The 19,849-nt window shown below is 41.1% G+C and overlaps 2 protein-coding genes across 8 annotated transcripts in view; one reads left to right on the plus strand and one right to left on the minus strand.

The window, feature by feature from the left end:
- PRKN (parkin RBR E3 ubiquitin protein ligase) overlaps positions 1-10,376 on the minus strand; it is a 1,645,966-nt gene extending 1,635,590 nt beyond the window's left edge. For all 5 annotated transcript variants that reach the window (XR_007512454.1, XR_007512451.1, XM_049852588.1 and 2 more), the window contains exon 1: positions 10,245-10,376. Coding sequence is in view for 3 of the 5 variants with exons in the window: in XM_049852588.1 (XP_049708545.1) it covers positions 10,245-10,251 (7 nt within the window). In the remaining 2 variants the exon portion in view is untranslated. The remainder of the gene's footprint in view (positions 1-10,244) is intronic.
- Positions 10,377-10,672: 296 nt separating this feature from the next.
- PACRG (parkin coregulated) overlaps positions 10,673-19,849 on the plus strand; it is a 601,449-nt gene continuing 592,272 nt past the window's right edge. For all 3 annotated transcript variants that reach the window (XM_049853613.1, XM_049853774.1, XM_049853693.1), the window contains exon 1: positions 10,673-11,088. In XM_049853613.1, the coding sequence (XP_049709570.1) occupies positions 10,933-11,088 (156 nt within the window). In that variant the 5' untranslated portion in view covers positions 10,673-10,932. The remainder of the gene's footprint in view (positions 11,089-19,849) is intronic.

Consider the following 19,849-nt stretch of genomic DNA (forward strand, 5'->3'; position numbering starts at 1 on the left):
GAGCAAGTGCCTGACCTCGTGCACAATGGAAAGAAACACTGCCCAGTCCTGCGCCATCTCCATGATTTGGACCACTGCGATTCAGAGGCTTTTCACTGGCTGATTTTGGAAGTAGATTGCTAGGCCTTTCTTCCTAGTCCATCTTAGTTTGGAAACTCTGCTCAACAGGTTCAGCATCGCAGCAACATGCAAGCCTCCCCTGACAGACAGGTGGTGGTCGCGCATGAGGTGCACTGGCTGGGATTTGAGCCCAGGTCTCGCGCATGGAAGGTGGGCATTCTATCACTGACCCACGAATGCTTCACACATGACAAGTAACAGCTGCTGAAATCTTGGTTCACTTTAAGGAGGATCTAACTGCTTCAGAATGAGAAACAGGTGGATGGTGGCACACAGGTGAAGACCTTATGGAAAACTTGGTGTAAAGTTAGCGTCATCTGAAATGGATCTTTAAGGATGAACTATAGTTCCCAGAAGGACAACGGAGAGGAAGGGCATTTGACACTGAAAGAATTACATGATCAAAAGCAAAGAGACGCACACAATCATGGTGTGATGGTGTGTGTGTGTGTGAGTATTAATACATACATGTATGTTTCTAATTACTCTGCTTCTGTAAGGAAGAAGGTGGAATTCTCACCTCAACTATGTCTTATCAGCACAACCAGATCGCACACTCCTTGGGGAGAAATAGCCTCATGCTGTTCTGTGTCCCTTTCCCATAGGAAATATGCAGACTTACAGCACCCACCTGGACCCACCCCTGTAAGGCAGCACCCAACACGGCACCTGACAAAGACCTGATACTGGAATCATTATCCTGAACAGAAATACCTGTTAACCCAAGGAAGAATGTTTTCTATTTAGTGAAAAACAGGTATTTGAATTAACCTGGGGGAAGTTTTGGTGGCGTAGTGGTTAAGCACTTGGCTGCTTTACAAAAAGGTCAGAGACTGGAACCCACTAACAGCTTTATGGGAGAAAGTTCAGGCGGTCTGCTTCTGTAAAGATTAAACACACACACACAAAAATCTGTTGCTGTCAAGTTGATTCCGACTCCTAGTGACCCTGTGGGGCAGAGCAGAATTGCCCCATAAGGTTTTTAAGGAGCACCTGGTGGATTCTAATTGCCAGCCTTTTGGTTAGCAGCCGTAGCTCTTAACCACTATGCCACCAGGGTTTCCTCCGTAAAGATTTCAGCCTTGGAAATCCTGTGGGGCAGTTCTACTCTGTCCTATAGGGTCGCTATGAGTTGGAATCTACGCGACAGCAATGGGTTTGGGGGAAGTCCTAGAAAAGCAGAAAACGTGCGGGCCCAGGGGGGCTAATCACACTACTGCCATTCCTTTTACCTAAGATTCTCTGTTCTAGGAGGAAGGGAAATAAACAGGGAGGTGAGATGCAACATAAACCAGCCAACTCCACAGAAGTGTCTCTCTTTAATATTACAAAACTTAGAAACCATTCAGATTACTATAACGAAGTATTTAAAATGAGCTCATTAAATGCAAATTAAAACAGAAATACTGAATAAGCACTGGGCCACAATTAAAGGCTGAAGAAACAGCAGGTAAGAAACAATTTTCACTGATCAAAGAACTTAAAGCTAACAGACTGAAGCATTCAGCATTGAGACTGCTTCCATGAATATGAAACATTTCAAAGCGAGAACTTTTTTTTTTTTGCATTTTTCAAAGAAGCTTTGGAGGTAGCAATGAATTTGCATAACTTAACACAAGGTACTTTCATTGTATCATTTTCAAGCAGTGAATCTACCAGGTTTAAAAAACATGCAGACTTCAAGAAATCCTTAGAAACAGGACCAAAATTAAAAAGGGCATAACGTCATGATTTTAGCACCTTTGTATCCAAAGCACTCTACATAATTACATGAACTCTTCTACGCAAGTTTCCCAGAATCTATTTTGTGATACCGTTGTACCTGGCCATAAACAGAAGCTTTTAAAGCCCATGATGGGTACTTAGACAAAGGGTCGCTCTTCATCTAGAACTACTGAGATGGCAGGGCAAGTAGCAGACAGTATATTTGACTACGAACATAAATCCTGAGACTTTAAAATTCACCACATAAAAGCTTTAAAACAAATACGTAGATGTGTGGGCAAACAGTAGACTGTGCATTCCTGGTTTCGGGGCATTCTTCTTTTTTAGTCAATGTTTTTACCTCAACATACTGAGCACATAATAGGTGTTCAATTGTTAGATCCATTTTCGTAAGAATAAAGCATTATAGGATGAGAAGTGAGTTTTTTTCCTTCAAAAACTCATTTTTTAAATAAACATATACCATTTTTCACCTATCAGGAAGGCAAAAATAAAAACTGTTTGATGGCACACAGTGGGGGAAACGAGCACTTGTATAAACACTGTTGGTGAGCGCAGGGACACCGAGGACAGTTGAGCAGCTTGTGCACTGCTCAAAGGCACTAAACCCAGGGTAGGGTGCTGGTGAAATTCAGTGGGTGCGCTGCTGGTGCGGACTTGGTCAGTCCTGGAGGAGGGCTGTCTCTTTGCAGTTTTTCCACCCAGCGGACAGGGCGCCTCTTTTCTACCTTGTGTTAGTGGGGGTTAGTGTTGTGTTAGAAAGGAGTGTAAAATATGGCACTTCTTTTAGAACAATTTAGAAAGTAGCTATCAAAATTCAAAATCTACCCAGAAACCAAACCAAGGTTTTTCATACAAGTAAAAAAGTTATGGACACAAAAACACTCATTTGAGCATTCCCGATGACAGCAATTGTCTGTAAACTACTGAATGTTCATTTCTCAGGCAGTATTTGCACACTTGTTTTACATCAATAAAAGGCTATGAAGTTATTACTGTGGACAAAATTGTACATACAGATATGTAAGTTCTCCAAAACATTTTAAGTCAAACAAGGTAAAAAAAATACTAATTATGGTGTTTAAAAATAAAATAACTTAAAAATATAAGACATTAAAGTTGAATGTCAATACTGGCTATGTATACATATATACCCATGTATTTTAACATATGATATTACTTAAAAAAAAAAAAATTTTTTTAAGCCTAAATTCCATTCTATAGGACATTTAAGATGTAACACAAATATCACTGCTAAAATTTTATGTTAAATCACAAACAGCTTTTAAATCAAAATTAAAACATATAAAATATTACCTTGCTAATGTTAAAAACGGATGAAAAGTATTTTAAATAATATTTCTTTAACAGAGGTGCCTACAATTATATTCCTCTAAAAGGTATTTTTTAAGCTTTTCTATTTCACTTTATATCATCACGAAACCCTTCTCCATACTTCTCGAAAAGTCATAATTTCTCACCAACTTCAATGAAATTGTTCCTGTAAATGATCTGGGTCTGGGAATTTAACACATCTATCACAATCCAAATGGGAAATGTAAGTACTTTTGAAAGTCTAGGGTCAAGAAGGGAATCCTTCATTTTGAGATTAAAAAGGAAGGTAATTTTTATTGGTACCTGTCAATCTCCTTTTACTACGATCCTAATAAGAACCCTATCTTTTTGTTTTGTCTTTTACTTTTCAAAGGGAGATGAAATATAAATAAAGTGGAAGTTTATTATGTGCATTAAAGGGGGTGTAGCAATAAGAGAGCATAGGCATCAGAGGGGCAAGTTATGAGTAGCTCACCTTTCCTTAACAAGAAAATAGTTCCCAGATACATATTTATGTGTATCTTGACCTCTAGATCAGCACTGTTCCAAATTTTGGTCAAAAAAACAGGAAACCCATCAGGCTAGATACCTTCCTTCAATTGCTTCCACTAACTTTCACTTACTTTTAGCGCTGTTCAACATACCAAAGTCCAAAACTAGCCATTAAGATTTTATTAGGTTGTATCTACCAACGGAAACACAAAATGCAACTAACTGTATAAAATAATTCACAGCACTTTGTCCTTTCATGCATTTCAGGGAAATTTTGGATAGTATTATGTTTTTATATGTAAGTGCTCTCATGGGCAGGGGTGGGCACGGGTTAATTATTTATGTGTTGTTGTTGTTGGGTGCCATCAAGAGGCTGTTACCACTCACAGAAACCCTAGCATAACAGAACAAAAATTGCCCAGACCTGTGCCATCTTCACAATCAATGCTATGTCTGAGCCCACTGTTGAGCCGCTGTGTCAATCCATCTCACTAAGGACCTCCCTCTTTTGCACTGACCCTCTGCTTTACCAAGCATCATGCTCTTCTTCAGGGACTGGTCCCTCCTGATAACGTGTTCAAAGTAAGTGTGACGAAGTCTCACTATCCTCGCTTCTAAGGACCATTCTGGCCGTACTTCTTCCAAGACAGACTGGTTCATTCCTCTGACAGTCCATGAAATACTCAATATTCTCCACAAATACCACAATTCAATGACATCAGCTCTTCTTTGGTCTTCCTTATTCATTGTCCACTTTTGGCATGCATGTGAGGCAACTGAAAACATCATGGCTTAGGTCAGGTGCATCTTAGTCCTTAAAGTGACACATTTACTTTTTAACACTCTAATGTCCAACGTAGTGCATTGTTCTATTTCTTGACTACTATTTCCATAGATGCTGATTGTGGATCCAAGTAAAATGATATCCTTGACAACTTCAGTATTTTCTCCTTTTATCATGTTGTTGCTTATCGGTCCAGTTGTGAGGAATTTTTTTTTTTTTTTTATGTTGAGGTGTAATCCACACTGAAGGCTATAGTTTTTTATGTTGTCAGTGAGTGTTTCAAGCCCTCTTCACTTCTAACCTGCAAAGCTGTGTCATCTGCATATTGCAGGTCGTTAGTGAGTCTTCCTCCAGTCCTGATGCTGCATTCTTCTTCATATAGTCCAGCTTCTCAGATTATTTACTCATCGTACAGACTGAATAAGTATGGTGAAAGGATACAACCCTGACACATGCCTTTCCTGACATTAAACCGCACAGTATTCCCTTATTCTGCTCAAACGACTGCCACTTGGACTATGTACAGGTTCCTCATGAGCACAATTAAGTGTTCTGGAATTCCCATTTTTTTTGTTACGATCCACACAGTTGAATGCCTTTGCATAATGAATAAAACACAGGTAAACATCTTTCTGATATTCTCTGCTTTCAGCCAAGATCCATCTGTCATCAGCAATGATATCCCTTGTTCCATGCCCTTTTCTGAGTCTGGCTTGATTTTCTGGCAGTTCCCTGTCAATTTACAGCTGCATGCCATTTTTAGTTATCTTCAGAAAAATGTTGCCTGCATGTGATATTAATGATATTGTTCAATAATTTCTACATTCCATTGGATTACCTTTTTTGGAATGGGCACAAATATGGATCTCTTCCAGTTGGTTAGCCAGGTAGCTGTCTTCCAACTTTCTTGGTATAAACAAGTGTTTTCAGCATCACATCATTTGTTGAAGATTTTTAATTGGTATTTCCATCAATTCCTGGAGCCTTGTTTTTTGCCAATGCCTCCGGTGCAGCTTGGACCTCCTCTTTCAGTACCATCGACTTGATCATATGCTACCTCCTGAGTTGGCTGAATGTCGACCAATTCTTTTTGGTACAGCGACTCTGTGTATTCCTTCCATTTCTTTTGATGCTTCATGCATTGTTCAATTTTTTGCCTCTAGAATCTTTCAAAATATCAACTTGAGGCTTGAATTTCTTCTTCAGTTCTTTCAGCTTGAGAAATGCCAAGCATGTTCCTCCCTTTTGGTTTTCTACCTTTGAGGTCTTTGGACATTTGGTTATAATACTTTACTTTTTCTTCTGGAGTCACCCATTTTCTGTTCAGCTCTTTTGCTTCATCATTCCTTCCATTCCCCTCAGCTACTCCGTGTTTAAAGCATGTCTTAGAGTCTCTTCTGACATGCATTTTGATCTTTTCTTTCTCTCCTATCTTCTTAATGAATTTTTGTTTTCTTCACGTACGGGTCCTTGAGGTCATTCCACAACTTCTCTGGTCTTTGGTCATTAGTGTTCAACGAGTCAAATCTATTCTTGAGAAGGTCTCTAAATTCAGATGGAATATACTCAAGGTTGTATTTTGGCTCTCTTGGGCTTGTTTTCATTTTCTTCAGCTTCAACTTGAACTTGTACATGAGCAATTGATGGTCTGTTCTGCTGTCGATCCCTGGCCTTGTTGTGACTATAACATTGAGGTTCTCCATCATCTCTTTCCAGAGATGTAGTCAACTGATTCCTGTGTATTCCATCTGGTGAGGTCCATGTGTATCTGATTCTGTTGGCTCTGACTCACAGTGACATTACAGGACAAGGTAGAACTGCCCCCATAGTTTCCAAAGCTGTAATCTTTATGGGGGCAGACTGCCACATCTTTCTCCCATGGAGTGGCTGGTGGGTTTGTACCACCAACCTTTCTGTTAGCAGCCGAATGCTTAACTACTGTGCTACAGAGTTGCTTCTCCGTGTGTATAGGTGTCATTTACATTGTTAAGAAAAAGTATTTCCAATGAAGAAAGCATTGGTCTTGCAAAATTCTATCATGCAATCTCCAGTGTCATTTTTATCACCAACTCCATATTTTTCAACTACTGATCCTTCTTTGTTTCCATCTTTCACATTCCCATCACCAGTAATTATCAATGCATCTTGACTGCACGTTTAATCAACTTCAGACTGCAAAAGTTGGTAAAAATCTTTCATTTCTTCATCTTTGGCATTAGTGGTTGGTGGGTAAATTTCAATAATGGTTGTATTAACTGGTCTTCCTTGCAGGCATACAGATATCATCCTATCGCTGACAGTGTTTTACTTCAGGACAGATCTTGAAATGTTCTTTCTGAAAACGAAGGTGACACCATTCCTCCTCAATTTGTCATTCCTGGCATAACAGACCATATGACTGCCCAATTCAAAATGGCCAGTACCAGTCCATTTCAGCTCACTAAAGCCTAGAATATTAATCTTTATGCATTTCATTTCATTTTTGATGACTTTCAATTTTCCTTAATTTATACTTCATACATTCCATGTTCTGATTACTCATGGATATTTAAAGGTATTTCTTCTCATTTTGAATCCTACCACATCAGCAAATGAAGGTCCTGAAAGCTTAATTCCATTCACGCCATTAAGGTCGACTCTACTTTGAGAGGGGCCCTGGTAGCTCAATGGTTAAGAGCTATGGCTGCTAACCAAAAGGTCGGCAGCTGGAATCTACCAGCTGCTCCTTGGAAACCCTGCAGGGCCGTTCTACTCTGTCCTATAGAGTCGCTGTAAGTCGGAATTCACTGGACTGCAAGGGTTTTTTTTTTTTTTTCCTCTTCTTCTTTGAGGAGGCAGCTCTTCCCTAGTTGCGTTTTGAGTGCCTTCCAACCTCAGGGGCTCAACTTCTAGCACTATATCAGACAATGTTCTGCTGCTATCCATAGGCTTTCACTATGTTTGTTTGTTTCCAGAAGCCGATCGCCAGGTCCTTCCTCCTGTCTGTCTAGTCTGGAAGCTCCACTGAAATCTGTCCACCATGAGTGACACTGCTGGTATCTGAAATACCGGTGGCACAGCTTCCAGCATCACAGCAACACACAATCTACTACAGTACAACAAACTGACGTTTGTGTTGTAATACACACTTACTTACTCTACATAAAGCAATAGCTGAAGTATGAGAAAAAATGCCTTTTAAAATCCACCCTATATTCTCCATATCATTGTCAAAGATAATACTTCTTTTATTCATAATTTCCAAATAAAAACTAAATACAACTGGCTAAATAACTTTCATCCTAATAAAGTTATTTGCATAATCATGCATTAGATATTAATTTAGAATTAAGCAAAGACTTTTAGATCTCAAGTTCCTGTCTTTTTATGATTTTACAATACGTTTGCTATTCTTAATAATATCCTTGTACTGAAGCAGAATTTTAAAAATTTGCATAATTGTCTTCAAAATAAAGCATAGGCTATTATTCTTTTCCTGTAAAATAATGATACAAATTCTGAGAAAACACCTTTTGCTTGGTTTTCTGATTCAGTTCAGATTTGTGTTTTCAAGTAATTCTTGTGCAAATGCCACCTAAAAAGACTCAATAAGATTCATAACAATGTATCAATTTTTCTTAATTTGATAATTTTTAACAGTCATTCACTAAAATCCATTCCACGCTAGAGTATAAGATGGAAAGCACACCAAGGTTTCACCATTGCTGCAAAAGAAAAAAAAATTTGCAAAGCCAAGGCTAATTAACCACTGTGACTCTCCTAGAGACGAGACCAATGCTTTGCATTTTAACATTCTTTCCATAAATAAAGCAGACTTGGGAAATGCTGTGGGGTAACTACACCTGTAAACCAAACCCACTGTCATCGAGTCGATTCTAACGATAGTGACCCCATAGGACAGAGTAGAACTGCTTCATAGTTTCCAAGGAGTGCCCGTTGGATTGAAACTGCCTACCTTTTGGCGAGCAGCTGTAGCTCTTAACCACTACACCACCAGTGGTGTCCCCAGGTGGTGCAAATAGTTAAGCTCTTGACTAGCAGTAGAAAGGTTGGCAGTTTGAACTGACCCAGGGGTGCCTTGGAAGACAAGCTTCGTAATCTCCTTCCAAAAGGTCACATCCTCTGCACACGTAGGGTTTCCATGAGTTGGAATCAACTAGAGGGCAACTAACAACAGGAAATGCCCATTGCTGTCAAGTCATAGGGATTCTATAGGACAGAGTAGAACTGCCCCATAGGGTTTCCAAGGAGGGGCTGTTATATTCCAATCGCCCATCTTTTGGTTAACAGACGATCTCTTAACCACAGAGCCACCAGGGCTTCACAGACAACCTATGTGTTCCTCCCAAAATCTATGCTGGAATCCTAACCCCTGGACCTGTGGATGTGGTCCCTCTTGGAAATAAGATTTTCTTTGTCATGTTAATAGAGCCATATCAGTGTAGGGTGTGTCCTAAACCTAATTATTTCTGAGTTATAAGAAGAGCAGTAGAGACATGGAAGGAAGCAGAAACAGGGTGAAGACAGATGCCATGTGAAGATTGCCAAGGAACCAAGGAATGCCTCCAAAAACCAGAGGGAAGGCATCCACAAGGTGGAAAACCTAATTTGGAATTTTAGCCTTCAGAACTGTGAGAAAATTAAATTTCTGTTCTTTAAAGCCATCCACTTGTGGCATTTCTGTTACAGTGGTACTAGGAAACTAGGACACAAACTTAAGGTATTTTATCAATCCACCACTCATCTTTCTGAACAGACCACATCCGAACTAATATTTACTTGTTACAATCAAAAACGTGTTTTGTGGTATCCCTCAGAAATAAGCCTAATCTCACACCATACTCCTAATACATAAACTGGAGCAAGTCTTTGTCATACCGAGCCCCTCAAATAGTTGTTTTCTAATCCTACTGTGCATTTCCACAGATTTTCAGGGGTAGCCTCTAAAATAACTTGGCCCTTGTCTCTTAACCCTGGAAGAGAGGACCCTTGCTAATCTAAAACATCACAGTATTTACAAACAACTCTAACATCCACTTCCAAAGCTTCATTCACAAGGCATCTCAGTCATTTTGTGTTTTATATATATATATATTGCAGTTAATGCATTATGCAAATGGCAGAATATTCAAACCTTGCTATTACACTGCTAATTATTCTTTTATCTCAGACTCTCAGGGAGAGGTTTAGAAGAAAATGTCAAGGAAGCAAGTATAAATTCACATAAAGGAATGTTTTGAGCCCAACCATCAGTACCATGTGTTTTTCATTAGAGTTTGATTGTCTCCACGATTCCCCTTAAAGACTTCTACTGAAGGGGTTCCACCGTGTCCTAGGCTGAAAGACAGCCAGCCAAGCTCACCAGAGCAAGGTGAGGGAGGACACCTGGGCGGGGAACGGCGGCGCTCCAGTGACCCCACACGGGTCTTGCAGGGGCGTTTGCAAGGCTCTGGGCGTCGGGGACCCATGTGGCACCAGGAGGAGGGGCGGTCATCTCGGAGGGAGGTGGCAGGCACTAGTGCCCCCTGGCTAGTGTTCCTGACTAGCTCTCTTCGGTGGGAGCCTGCTAAACCAGGCAGGAGGGCGAGGGACCACAGAACACACACTTAGTTTCTGGTCCCCCAACGAGAGTCGCAGGTCCAGGCCGTGTCCCCGGACACAGGAGCCCAGGCAGCGTGGGCACTTGTCTCCTGTCACTGACAGGTGTCACGGCGGGTACCCCCGGGTCCCCTCGGCCCAGGCACGGCATGGCGGCGCACAGACGCTGTACCTGGCAGGCACCACGTACCTATCATGGTCACTGGGCGGGCGGCGGCCGCTCGGCAACAGGGCTCCAGCGCCCGTCGCCCGCCGCCTCCCAAGGCCGCTCTTCCCGGCTGTTGCTCAGATCTCCCCACCCACGCTCTGTTCCCCCGGGACGACCGAATGCGCAAGCGCAGAAGACTACGGCCCGAAGCCTGCCGGGAGTCGTAGTTCCGAATTGCAGTCACGCCGTCGCCCCCCAATCACCTCCTCTCACTGCAACTCTAGCCGGCTCCAGGCACAAAGACGCATGAGCAAAGGAAACGCGTCCCGTGGCCTGCCGGGAGTCGTAGTCCTGACCGGCAGCTACGCCTTCGCCCCGCCTGCCTCCCTGCGGCGACCCTTTCCGGCTTCAAAGCCCAGGCAGCGCACGTCACGACAGGGCGAGGCCGTTCGGCCGCAATGTTGACGCGTCGCTTAGCAACCGCGGGCTTACCTTTGGAAGCTTGTTGCAGCTCTAGCCAAGGTCCTGCGCTCCTCCCGCCCCTCCCCTCCCCCAAACCCTGTTCACCTAGGAGCTGCCAAACATCTGGATCGACCTGGGCACTACGAGGGGTGGAATTTCTATCAGTATTGCGCCTTTTGACATTTTTTCCCGACCTTCTTACATCCGTAGGCCCCACTGATTCTTAATACACTTTTTTTTTTATGAGAACAAGACTTTTCCTAGGAAGATGGTGGCAGAAAAAGAGACCCTGAGCTTAAACAAATGCCCAGACAAGATACCGAAGAGGACCAAGCTGCTGGCCCAACAGCCGCTCCCGTTGCACCAGCCGCATTCCCTGGTTTCCGAGGGCTTCACAGTCAAAGCCATGATGAAAAACTCGGTCGTAAGTGATCTTCCGATTGAATGCTCTCCTCCAAAGCAGGGTACACGAGGTTGTGCAGGCTGGCCCTGTAATGGACCCTGAGCCGTGTCCTGGGTGGTCTTTGCCAAACTGGCAATTATTTGGCCAGTGGGAGACTGTACCCAAGAGTGTGGATGTCAAGTTAGGTTGGTTAGAGAGGATCCTGGGCAAGTGGTGTACCGTCCCGTTTATAAGCACCTTCCTATGCACTCACAGTTTCTAGAGCACCCAGAATTACTCTTAAGCTGTTTATGCGAACAAAAAAGATCCCCTTTATTTATTGGCTACCGAACTAGCTCTACAGGGCAAAGGGCCTTATAGGAGGTGAGTTGTTAGAAATCACAAACTTTTGCAAAATTTAACACGTGCTGATGTACAGCTGAGAACATAAGCTCATTAAATCATCTGTAATGAGAAATTTCATCCACGTAGGTAATTTTGGAATATCTTAGGTTTACTCCAGCAACACCGTTTCTCACAAAATGATATCAGCCTGTTAGAGTACTCAGAGTACCGAATATGAAGTCTATTTCCTGGTAACAATAAGCGATGCTTTTAAAATAATCCAATCTTCAGTTCAAGAATCTCTGACCATTAACCAAAACCGAGCCCGTTACCGTCGAGTCAGACTCGTAATACCCTATAGGACAGCAAAGAACGGCCCCGTAGGGTTTCCAACACTGTGATCTTTTTGGAAGCTGACTGCCACATCTTTCTCTCACACAGTGGCTGGTGGGCTCGAACCACCAACCTTTCAGTTACCAGCCAAACAACCACTGCACCATCAGGGCTCCTTCTGCCTATTAGTACAATTCGTATTTCATTTCCATTTGTGGTAACAAAAATATTCTTAACACTATTAGAAAATAAATTTTTTTTTAATGCACACAAATCCTTTGGCTATATACATGGTAATTTAGTTTAAAAAAAGAAAAAAAGAAAATCTTCCTATTTGTTAAATAGCTTTAAATGTGGTATGCTAAACCAGATTTTACTACTGAGTAAGCACCTGTCTGGGAATGAGGCATTAATAATAAATGTAGCTTTCAAATTTGTATAGTTTACACCCTGGGAGGATCTGATTTATTATGTGTAACTCATTGTGTTAAATGAATAGTGTTGCTTTCCAGTGTGGGTCACATTGTTTGTTTTACTTAAATGTTGCAAATGTGATACCTTATTCCTAAACCACGTCCTTAAATACGTGAAAGAAACAGATTACCTCCAGTCTCCATGTCTGATCCCCACGTTGCTACACAGAGTGGTGTTCTGGTTGTTCGTACTTGTGTGAATTGATTTACAATAGTTGAAATTCTGGGAAATACACTAATAATCCTGCATGTTGTTACTGCAGTCTTTTCATTGTATTTCTTGTGAACTGTTTCTCAGGGTAGCCGGGATGACTCATTTATCAGCCATTCAGAATCCCATAACCATACAAGTGAATCATTTATCTTTTCTTCTATACAGTATTTATAATGATCATTTTGAAGATTTTTTTCCAGTGTTACATTTTAACATCACAGATGTCTAGGAAAAAAAAAAAAAAAAGAGCTCAGATTCTCTTGTTTTTTAAACTGGTGTTCACAAATTCATATATTGTGTGTATTCTTAAACAGCCTTACACCAAAAGTCTCTGTTCTGGAAAACCGAATGTTTTGTCACTAGAAAAAAAAAAAAAAATCCATTGCCATCAAGTCAATTACAACTCATGGCAACCCTGTACGTTACAGAGTAGAACTGCTCCGTAGGGTTTTCTTGGCTGCAGTCTTTACAGAAGAAGATTGCCAGGCACTTCTGCACCTCCGCTGGGTGGATTCAAACTGCCAATCTTTAGGTTAGCAGCTGATTGCACACCGCTTGCACTGCCCAGCAAATATGTTGACAAAACTCAAAGACATCGATTATGAAGTAGCTTTCTTTATAAACAACTAATTTGAGATAAATTATCTTCTTTGCATATTTTTAAAGAAAACTTTTAGTGCACTATCTATGTCTCCACTGGGATCCCAGAATGGAATGGTTCATTTTTTTCACTCCATTTAGCAGAAATCGTAATTCTTAGAAATAAACATTATTCAGTCAGTCTGGGATCAGCAAGTGAACAAAACAAAGTCCCTGTCCCTAGGAAAACCACCACTACCACTTTATCAACAATAAAGTCTTGATAAAACTAGACAGTGCTCTTCATACAAACTAACTTCAGTGGTAAAAGAAAGGAAGTATTTCACCGTTTACCTTTAGCAGCATAGGACTTTTGGCATTTATAAAGTTAAAATATCCCTACATCTTCCTTAAGGTGTATTTCTATTTAGACAACATAATATGCCAATCTCCAGCTTTTCTTAATCGAAACCCCATATTGCGAAAACCAAACCTTCTAACCATTTTTCAGCATTAAGGATTGCATTCAATTCTGTTTTTCAAATGCTGGCTAGTTAGATGAGCTGCCATTCCAGTGCTCCCCACAAAAGATACATAGAGCTGCACCCTCGGGAGTCGTATGACGATTCCTGATATTCTTGTGAGAGTGCCGTAATGATAAGTATAAAAATTTGATCATTGACAAACTTGATCAGATGCACTGTGCATCTAAACAGCCAGAATCTGCATATGGGACTGCGGAATTATCTACAAAATGGTGAAAAATGTAACCAACAAGTGCGTTCAGTCCAAGGTCAACTGTTCTTCAATAGGGAGTAGTTCCTTTACTTTCATGACATTTTTGTGGCATTCTTTGTCAAAATGAGCAATGATAAAAGCCCTTTAATCAGAAAATAATTTTCTAATTCATATTGTTATCATGTTTTCCTAAAAAGAATGATACCCCCCCCCCAAAAAAAAAGAATGATAGGAGATACAAAATCTGAAGATTTCATAGTTAATTTTCCCTTTGAAGGTCTTGACTATGTATGACAGAGCCCCTGCCCAAAAGGCAGGAATCCAGGGTTGTTTGAACTTTATCTGGACAGACAGTAGATACTTCCTGTGCCAGCTTACCCTATAAAGCACATCAGCATAGGAACCCAAGGGTATGGTGACAAAAGTTTCCTTCAAGTGAAGGTTTGTGCTACAGCTTCACTTCTCAATCTACAACTGTCTTATTCTCAAGGCTTACGGAACAGGAGGAATAATTCTCACTTTACACAGACAGAGAGTTTTATACTCACCAGTCACATGTTCATCTGATACACAGCAGTAGTGGTCAGCAATTATAAATTCTTAAGATATTGGTCAGGCTGCTTTAAGACAGACCAACTGTTGTTATTGTTGTTAGGTGCTGTCGAGCCGGTTCCAACTCATAGCAACCCCAAGCACCTCAGAACAAAACAACTGCCTGGTCCTGTGCCATCCTTACTATTGTTGTTATGCTTGAACTCATTGTTGCAGCCACTACGTCAGTCCACCTCGTTGAGGGTCTTCCTCTTTTCCGCTGACCCTGTGCTTTGCCAAGCATGATGTCATTCTCCAGGGGCTGATTCCTCCTGACAACGTGTCCAAAATATGTAAGACACAGTCGTAACATCCTTGCTTCTAAGGAGCATTCGGGTTGTACTTCTTCCAAGACAGATTTGTTCGTCCTTTTGGGAGTCCATGGTATATTCAGTATTCCATAATTTGTTATGATCCACACAGTTGAACGCCTTTGCATAGTCAGTAAAAAACAGGTAAACATCCTTCTGGTATTCTCTGCTTTTAGCCAAGATCCATCTGACATCAGCAGTGATATCCCTGGTTCCACATCCTCTTCTGAAACCAGCCTGAATTCCTGGCAGTTCCCTGTCCATATACTGCTGCACCCATGTTTGAATGATCTTCAGCAAAATTTTGTTTACATATGATAGTAATGATATTCTATAATTTCCACATTTGGTTGGATCACCTTTCTTGGGAATAGGCATAAATATGGATCTTTTCCAATCAGTTGGCCAGGAAGCTGTCTTCCATATTTCTTGGCATAGACGAGTAAGCACCTCCGGCGCTGCATCCATTTGTTGAAACGTCTCAATTGATATTCCATCAATTCCTGGAGCCTTGTTTTTCACCAATGCCTTCAGTGCAGCTTAGACTTCTTCCTTCAGTACCATTGGTTCCTGATCATATGCCACCTCTTGAAATGTTTGAACATTGACTAATTCTTTTTGGTATAATGACTGTCTATTCGTTCAATCATCCTTTAGTGCTTCCTACATCATTTAGTATTTTCCCCATGGAATCCTTCACTATTGCAACTTGAGGCTTGAATTTTTTCTTCAGTTCTTTCAGCTTGAGAAATGCAGAGTGTGTTCTTCCCTTTTGGTTTTCCATCTCCAGCTCTTTGCACATGTCATTACAGTATTTTATTTTGTCTTCTCGAGCTGCTTTTTGAAATCTTCTGTTCAGGTCTTTTACTTCATCATTTCTTTCTTTTGCTTTAGCTGCTCGACATTCATGAGCAAGTTTCAGAGTCTCCTCTGATATCATCTTGGTCTTTTCTTTCTTTCCTGTCTTTTCAGTGACCTCTTGCTTTCTTCATGTATGAGGTCCTTGATACCATTCCACAACTTCTCTGGTCTTCGGTCACTAGTGTTCAATGTGTCAAATCTGTTCTTGAGATGGTCTCTAAATTCAGGTGGAATATACTCAAGGACATATTTTGGCTCTCGTGGACTTGTTCTGATTTTCATCAGTTTCAGCTTGTACTTGCATATGAGCAATTGATGGCCTGTTCCATAGTCAATCCCTGGCCTTGTTCTAACTGATGATATTGAGCGTTTCCATCGTCTCTTTCCACAGATGTAGTCAATTTGATTTCTGTGTGTTCCATCTGGCAAGGTCCATGTGTATAGTCGCTGATTATGTTGGTGAAAGAAGGTATTTGCAATGAAGTTGTTGTTCTTGCAAAATTCTATCATTCGATCTCCGGCATTGTTTCTATCACCAAAGCCGTATTTTCCAAGTACCGATCCTTCTTCTTTGTTTCCAACTTTAGCATTCCAGTCACCAGTGATTATCAGTGTATCCTGATTGCATGTTTGATCAATTTCAGACAGTAGCAGGTGATAAAAATCTATTGCTTCATCTTTGGCCTTAGTGGTTGGTGTGTAAATTTGAATAATAGTCGTATTAACTGGTCTTCCTTGTAGGCATATGGATATTATCCTATGACTGACAGCATTGTACTTCACAATAGATCTTGAAATGTTCTTTTGGTAATGAATGCAACACCATTCCTCTTCAAGTTGTCATTCCCAGCACAATAGACTGTATGATTATCCGATTCAAAATGGCCAATACCGGTCCATTTCAGCTCACTAATGCCTAGGATATCAATGTTTATGCATTCCATTACATTTTTTATGATCTCCAGTTTTCCTAGATTCATACTTCGTACATTCCATGTTCCAATTATTAATGGATGTTTACAGCTGTTTCTTCTCATTTTGAGTCATGCCACATCAGTAAATGAAGGTCCCAAAAGCCTTACTCCATCCACGTTATTAAGGTCGATTCTACTTTGAGGAGGCAGCTCTTCCCCAGTCGCCTTTTGAGTACCTTCCAACCTGGGGGGCTCATCTTCCAGCACTATATCAGACAATGTTCTGCTGCTATTCATAACGTTTTCACTGGTTAATGCTTTTCAGTAGTAGACTGCCGGGTCCTTCTTGCTAGTGTGTCTTAGTCTGGAAGCTCAGCTGAAACTTGTTCTCCATGGGTGAGCCTACTGCTATCTGAATACCGGTGGCATAGCTTCCAGCATCACAGCAAGCTGCAAGCCCCCAGAGTACAGCAAACAGACATGTAGGGGAAGAGGGACCAACTAACAATAGCTTAAAAAAGATAGAGGTGGTTTCTCTTGCATATAACAGTCTGATCTGGTAGGCAATTCCAAAAGGTTGGGCAGCCTTCCCCTGAGGTAGGGACAGGGGCTCACGAGCCTTCTGTATTCTTGTTGTGCAAAATGAATGAAATAAAGCAACTCAACTCTTTCTCACTTATCTTCTTCCTCTTTCTTGTTGCTATAATTTTTACTTGTCCCTAGTTTGAATGTTTTCAACTACCTTTTTCCAATTGAGGAGCCCAGGATATCCCTTCAGAACTAAGTGAAGCTGTGGTGTTTCTCACCACAAAACCTCAGGTGGTCCCCCTTCTCACTGAGTCCCTACTCTCCTGTCAGGCCCCACACGATCTGGCCACCTTCGCCTTTATGCTGTTACTTCTTTCTCCCTCACTCATTCTGTTCCATGCACAGTGGCTTCCTTGCTGGTCCTTGAATGCACCAGTCACATGGCTGCCTCAGGAACTTTGCCTTCCTGTTCCACTGTCTGAAATGCATCCCTGCGGATCCTGCTCTTTCTCCTCCTTCAAATTTTTGTTCAAAAATTTACCTTTTTATTGAGGCCTTCCCTGATTATTCTGTTTAAAATGCCATCCTCTTAAATCACCAAATCAATACCATTTACAATAGCCCCCAAGAAGATAAAATACTTTAGAATAAATCTAACCAGAGATGTAAAACCTATACAAAGAAAACTACAAAATGCTACTGCAAGAAACCAAAAGAGACCTATAAAAGTGGAAAAATGTACCTTTCTCATGGAAAGGAAGACTCACATTGTGAAAATGTCTATTTTACCAAAAGTGATCCTGACCCAAATTCCAATGGCATTTTTTTAATGAGATGGAGAAACAAAACACCAACTTCCTATGGAAACAGAAGAGGCCCCAGATAAATAAAGCATTACTGAAAAAGAAGAACAAAGCAGGAGGCCTCACACTACCAGATTTTAGAACCTATTACACCAATCAGTAGTCAAAACAGCCTGGTACAGGTACAACAACAGACATGTAGACCAATGGAACAGAATTGAGAATCTAGACATAAATTCATCCACCTATGAACAGCTGATATTTGACAAAGGCCCAAAGTCAGTTAAATGGGGAAAAGACAGTCTTTTAACAAATGGTGCTGGCATAACTGGATATCCATCTGCAAAAAAATGACACAAGACCCATACCCCACACCATGCACAAAAACTAACTCAAAATGGATCAAAGACCTAAATATGAAATCTAAAACGATAAAGATCATGGAAGATAAAACACTAGGAGCCCTTATATATGACATAAACATATACAGAACGTTACTTACAATACACAAATACCAGAAGAGAAACTAGGTAACTGGGAGCTCCTAAAAATCAAACACTTATGTTCATCTAAGGACTTCACCAAAAGAGCAAAAAGACAACCTACAGACTGGGCAAATGTTTTTGGCTATGAAAAATCCAATCAGCGTGTAATCTCTAAAATCTACAAGGTACTGAAAAACCTCGACAACAAAAAGTCAAATAACTCTGTTAAAAAATGAGCAAAAGATCCGAACAGGCACTTCACCAAAGACAACATTCAGGTGGCCAACAGATAGATGAAGAAATGCTCATGATCATTAGCCATTACAGAAATGCAAATCAAAACTACAATGAGATACCATCTTACCCCCCAAAAAGGCTGGCATTAATCCAAAAAACACAAAATAAATGTTGGGAAGGCTGTGGAGAGACTAGAACACTTATACACAGCTGGTGGGAATATAAAATGGTACAACCACTTTGGAAATTGATTTGGTGCTTCCTTAAAAAGCTAGAAATAGAACTACCATGGGATCCAGCAGTCCCACTCCTTGGAATATATCCTAGAGAAATAAGATCCTTCACATAAATAGATATATGCACACCCATGTTCATTGCAGCACTGTTTAAAAATAGCAAAAAGATGGAAACAACCAACGTGCCCATCAGGGGATGAATGGATAAACAAATTGTGGTATATTCACACAACGGAATACTACGCAACAATATAGAACAACGATGAATCTGTGAAACATAATGTGGAGGAATCTGGAAGGCATTATGCTGAGTGAAATTAGTTGCAAAAGGACAAATATTGTATGAGACCACTATTATAAGAACTCAAGAGAAGGTTTAAACACAGAAGAAAACATTCTTTGATGGTCATGAGGGTGGGGAGGGAGGGAGGTGGGTATTCCCTAATTAGATAGTAGACAAGAATTATTTTAGGTGAAGGGAAGGACAACACAATACAGGAGAGGTTAGCACAACTGGACTAATCCAAAAGCAAAGAAGTTGCCTGAATACTACCAAACACTTTGAGGGACAGAGTAGCAAGAGCGGGGGCCTGGGGACCATGGTTTCAGGGGACATCTAGGTCAGTTGGCATAACAATGTGTATTAAGAAAACATTCTGCATCCCACTTTGGTGAGTGGCATCTAAGCTAGCAAGTGGCCATCTAAGAAGCATCAGTTGGTCTTAACCCACCTGGAGCAAATGTGAATGAAGAACAACAAAGACACAAGGAAAATATGAGCCCAAGAGAAAGACAGAGCCACATAAACCAGAGACTCCCTCAGCCTGAAACCAGAAGAACTAGATGGTACCCAGGTACCACCAATGACTTCCCTGACAGGGAACACAAGAGAAAATCCCTGATGGAGCAGGAGAAAAGTGGGATGCAAACCTCAAATTCTAGTAAAAAAGGCCAGACTTAATGGTCTGCTGAGACTGGAAGGACCCCAGAAGTCATGGGTCAGCCCAAAACTAAATCCATTCCCGAAGCCAACTCTTCAGACAACGATTAGACTGGACTGTAAGACATAAAATGATACTTGGGAGGAGTGTGCTTCTTAGCTCAGGTAGACTCCTGAGACTGTGGGCAGCTCCTGTCTGGACGCAAGATGAGAAG

This window comes from Elephas maximus, chromosome 1, assembly GCF_024166365.1.
Source record: "Elephas maximus indicus isolate mEleMax1 chromosome 1, mEleMax1 primary haplotype, whole genome shotgun sequence".
Classification (NCBI taxonomy): domain Eukaryota; kingdom Metazoa; phylum Chordata; class Mammalia; order Proboscidea; family Elephantidae; genus Elephas; species Elephas maximus.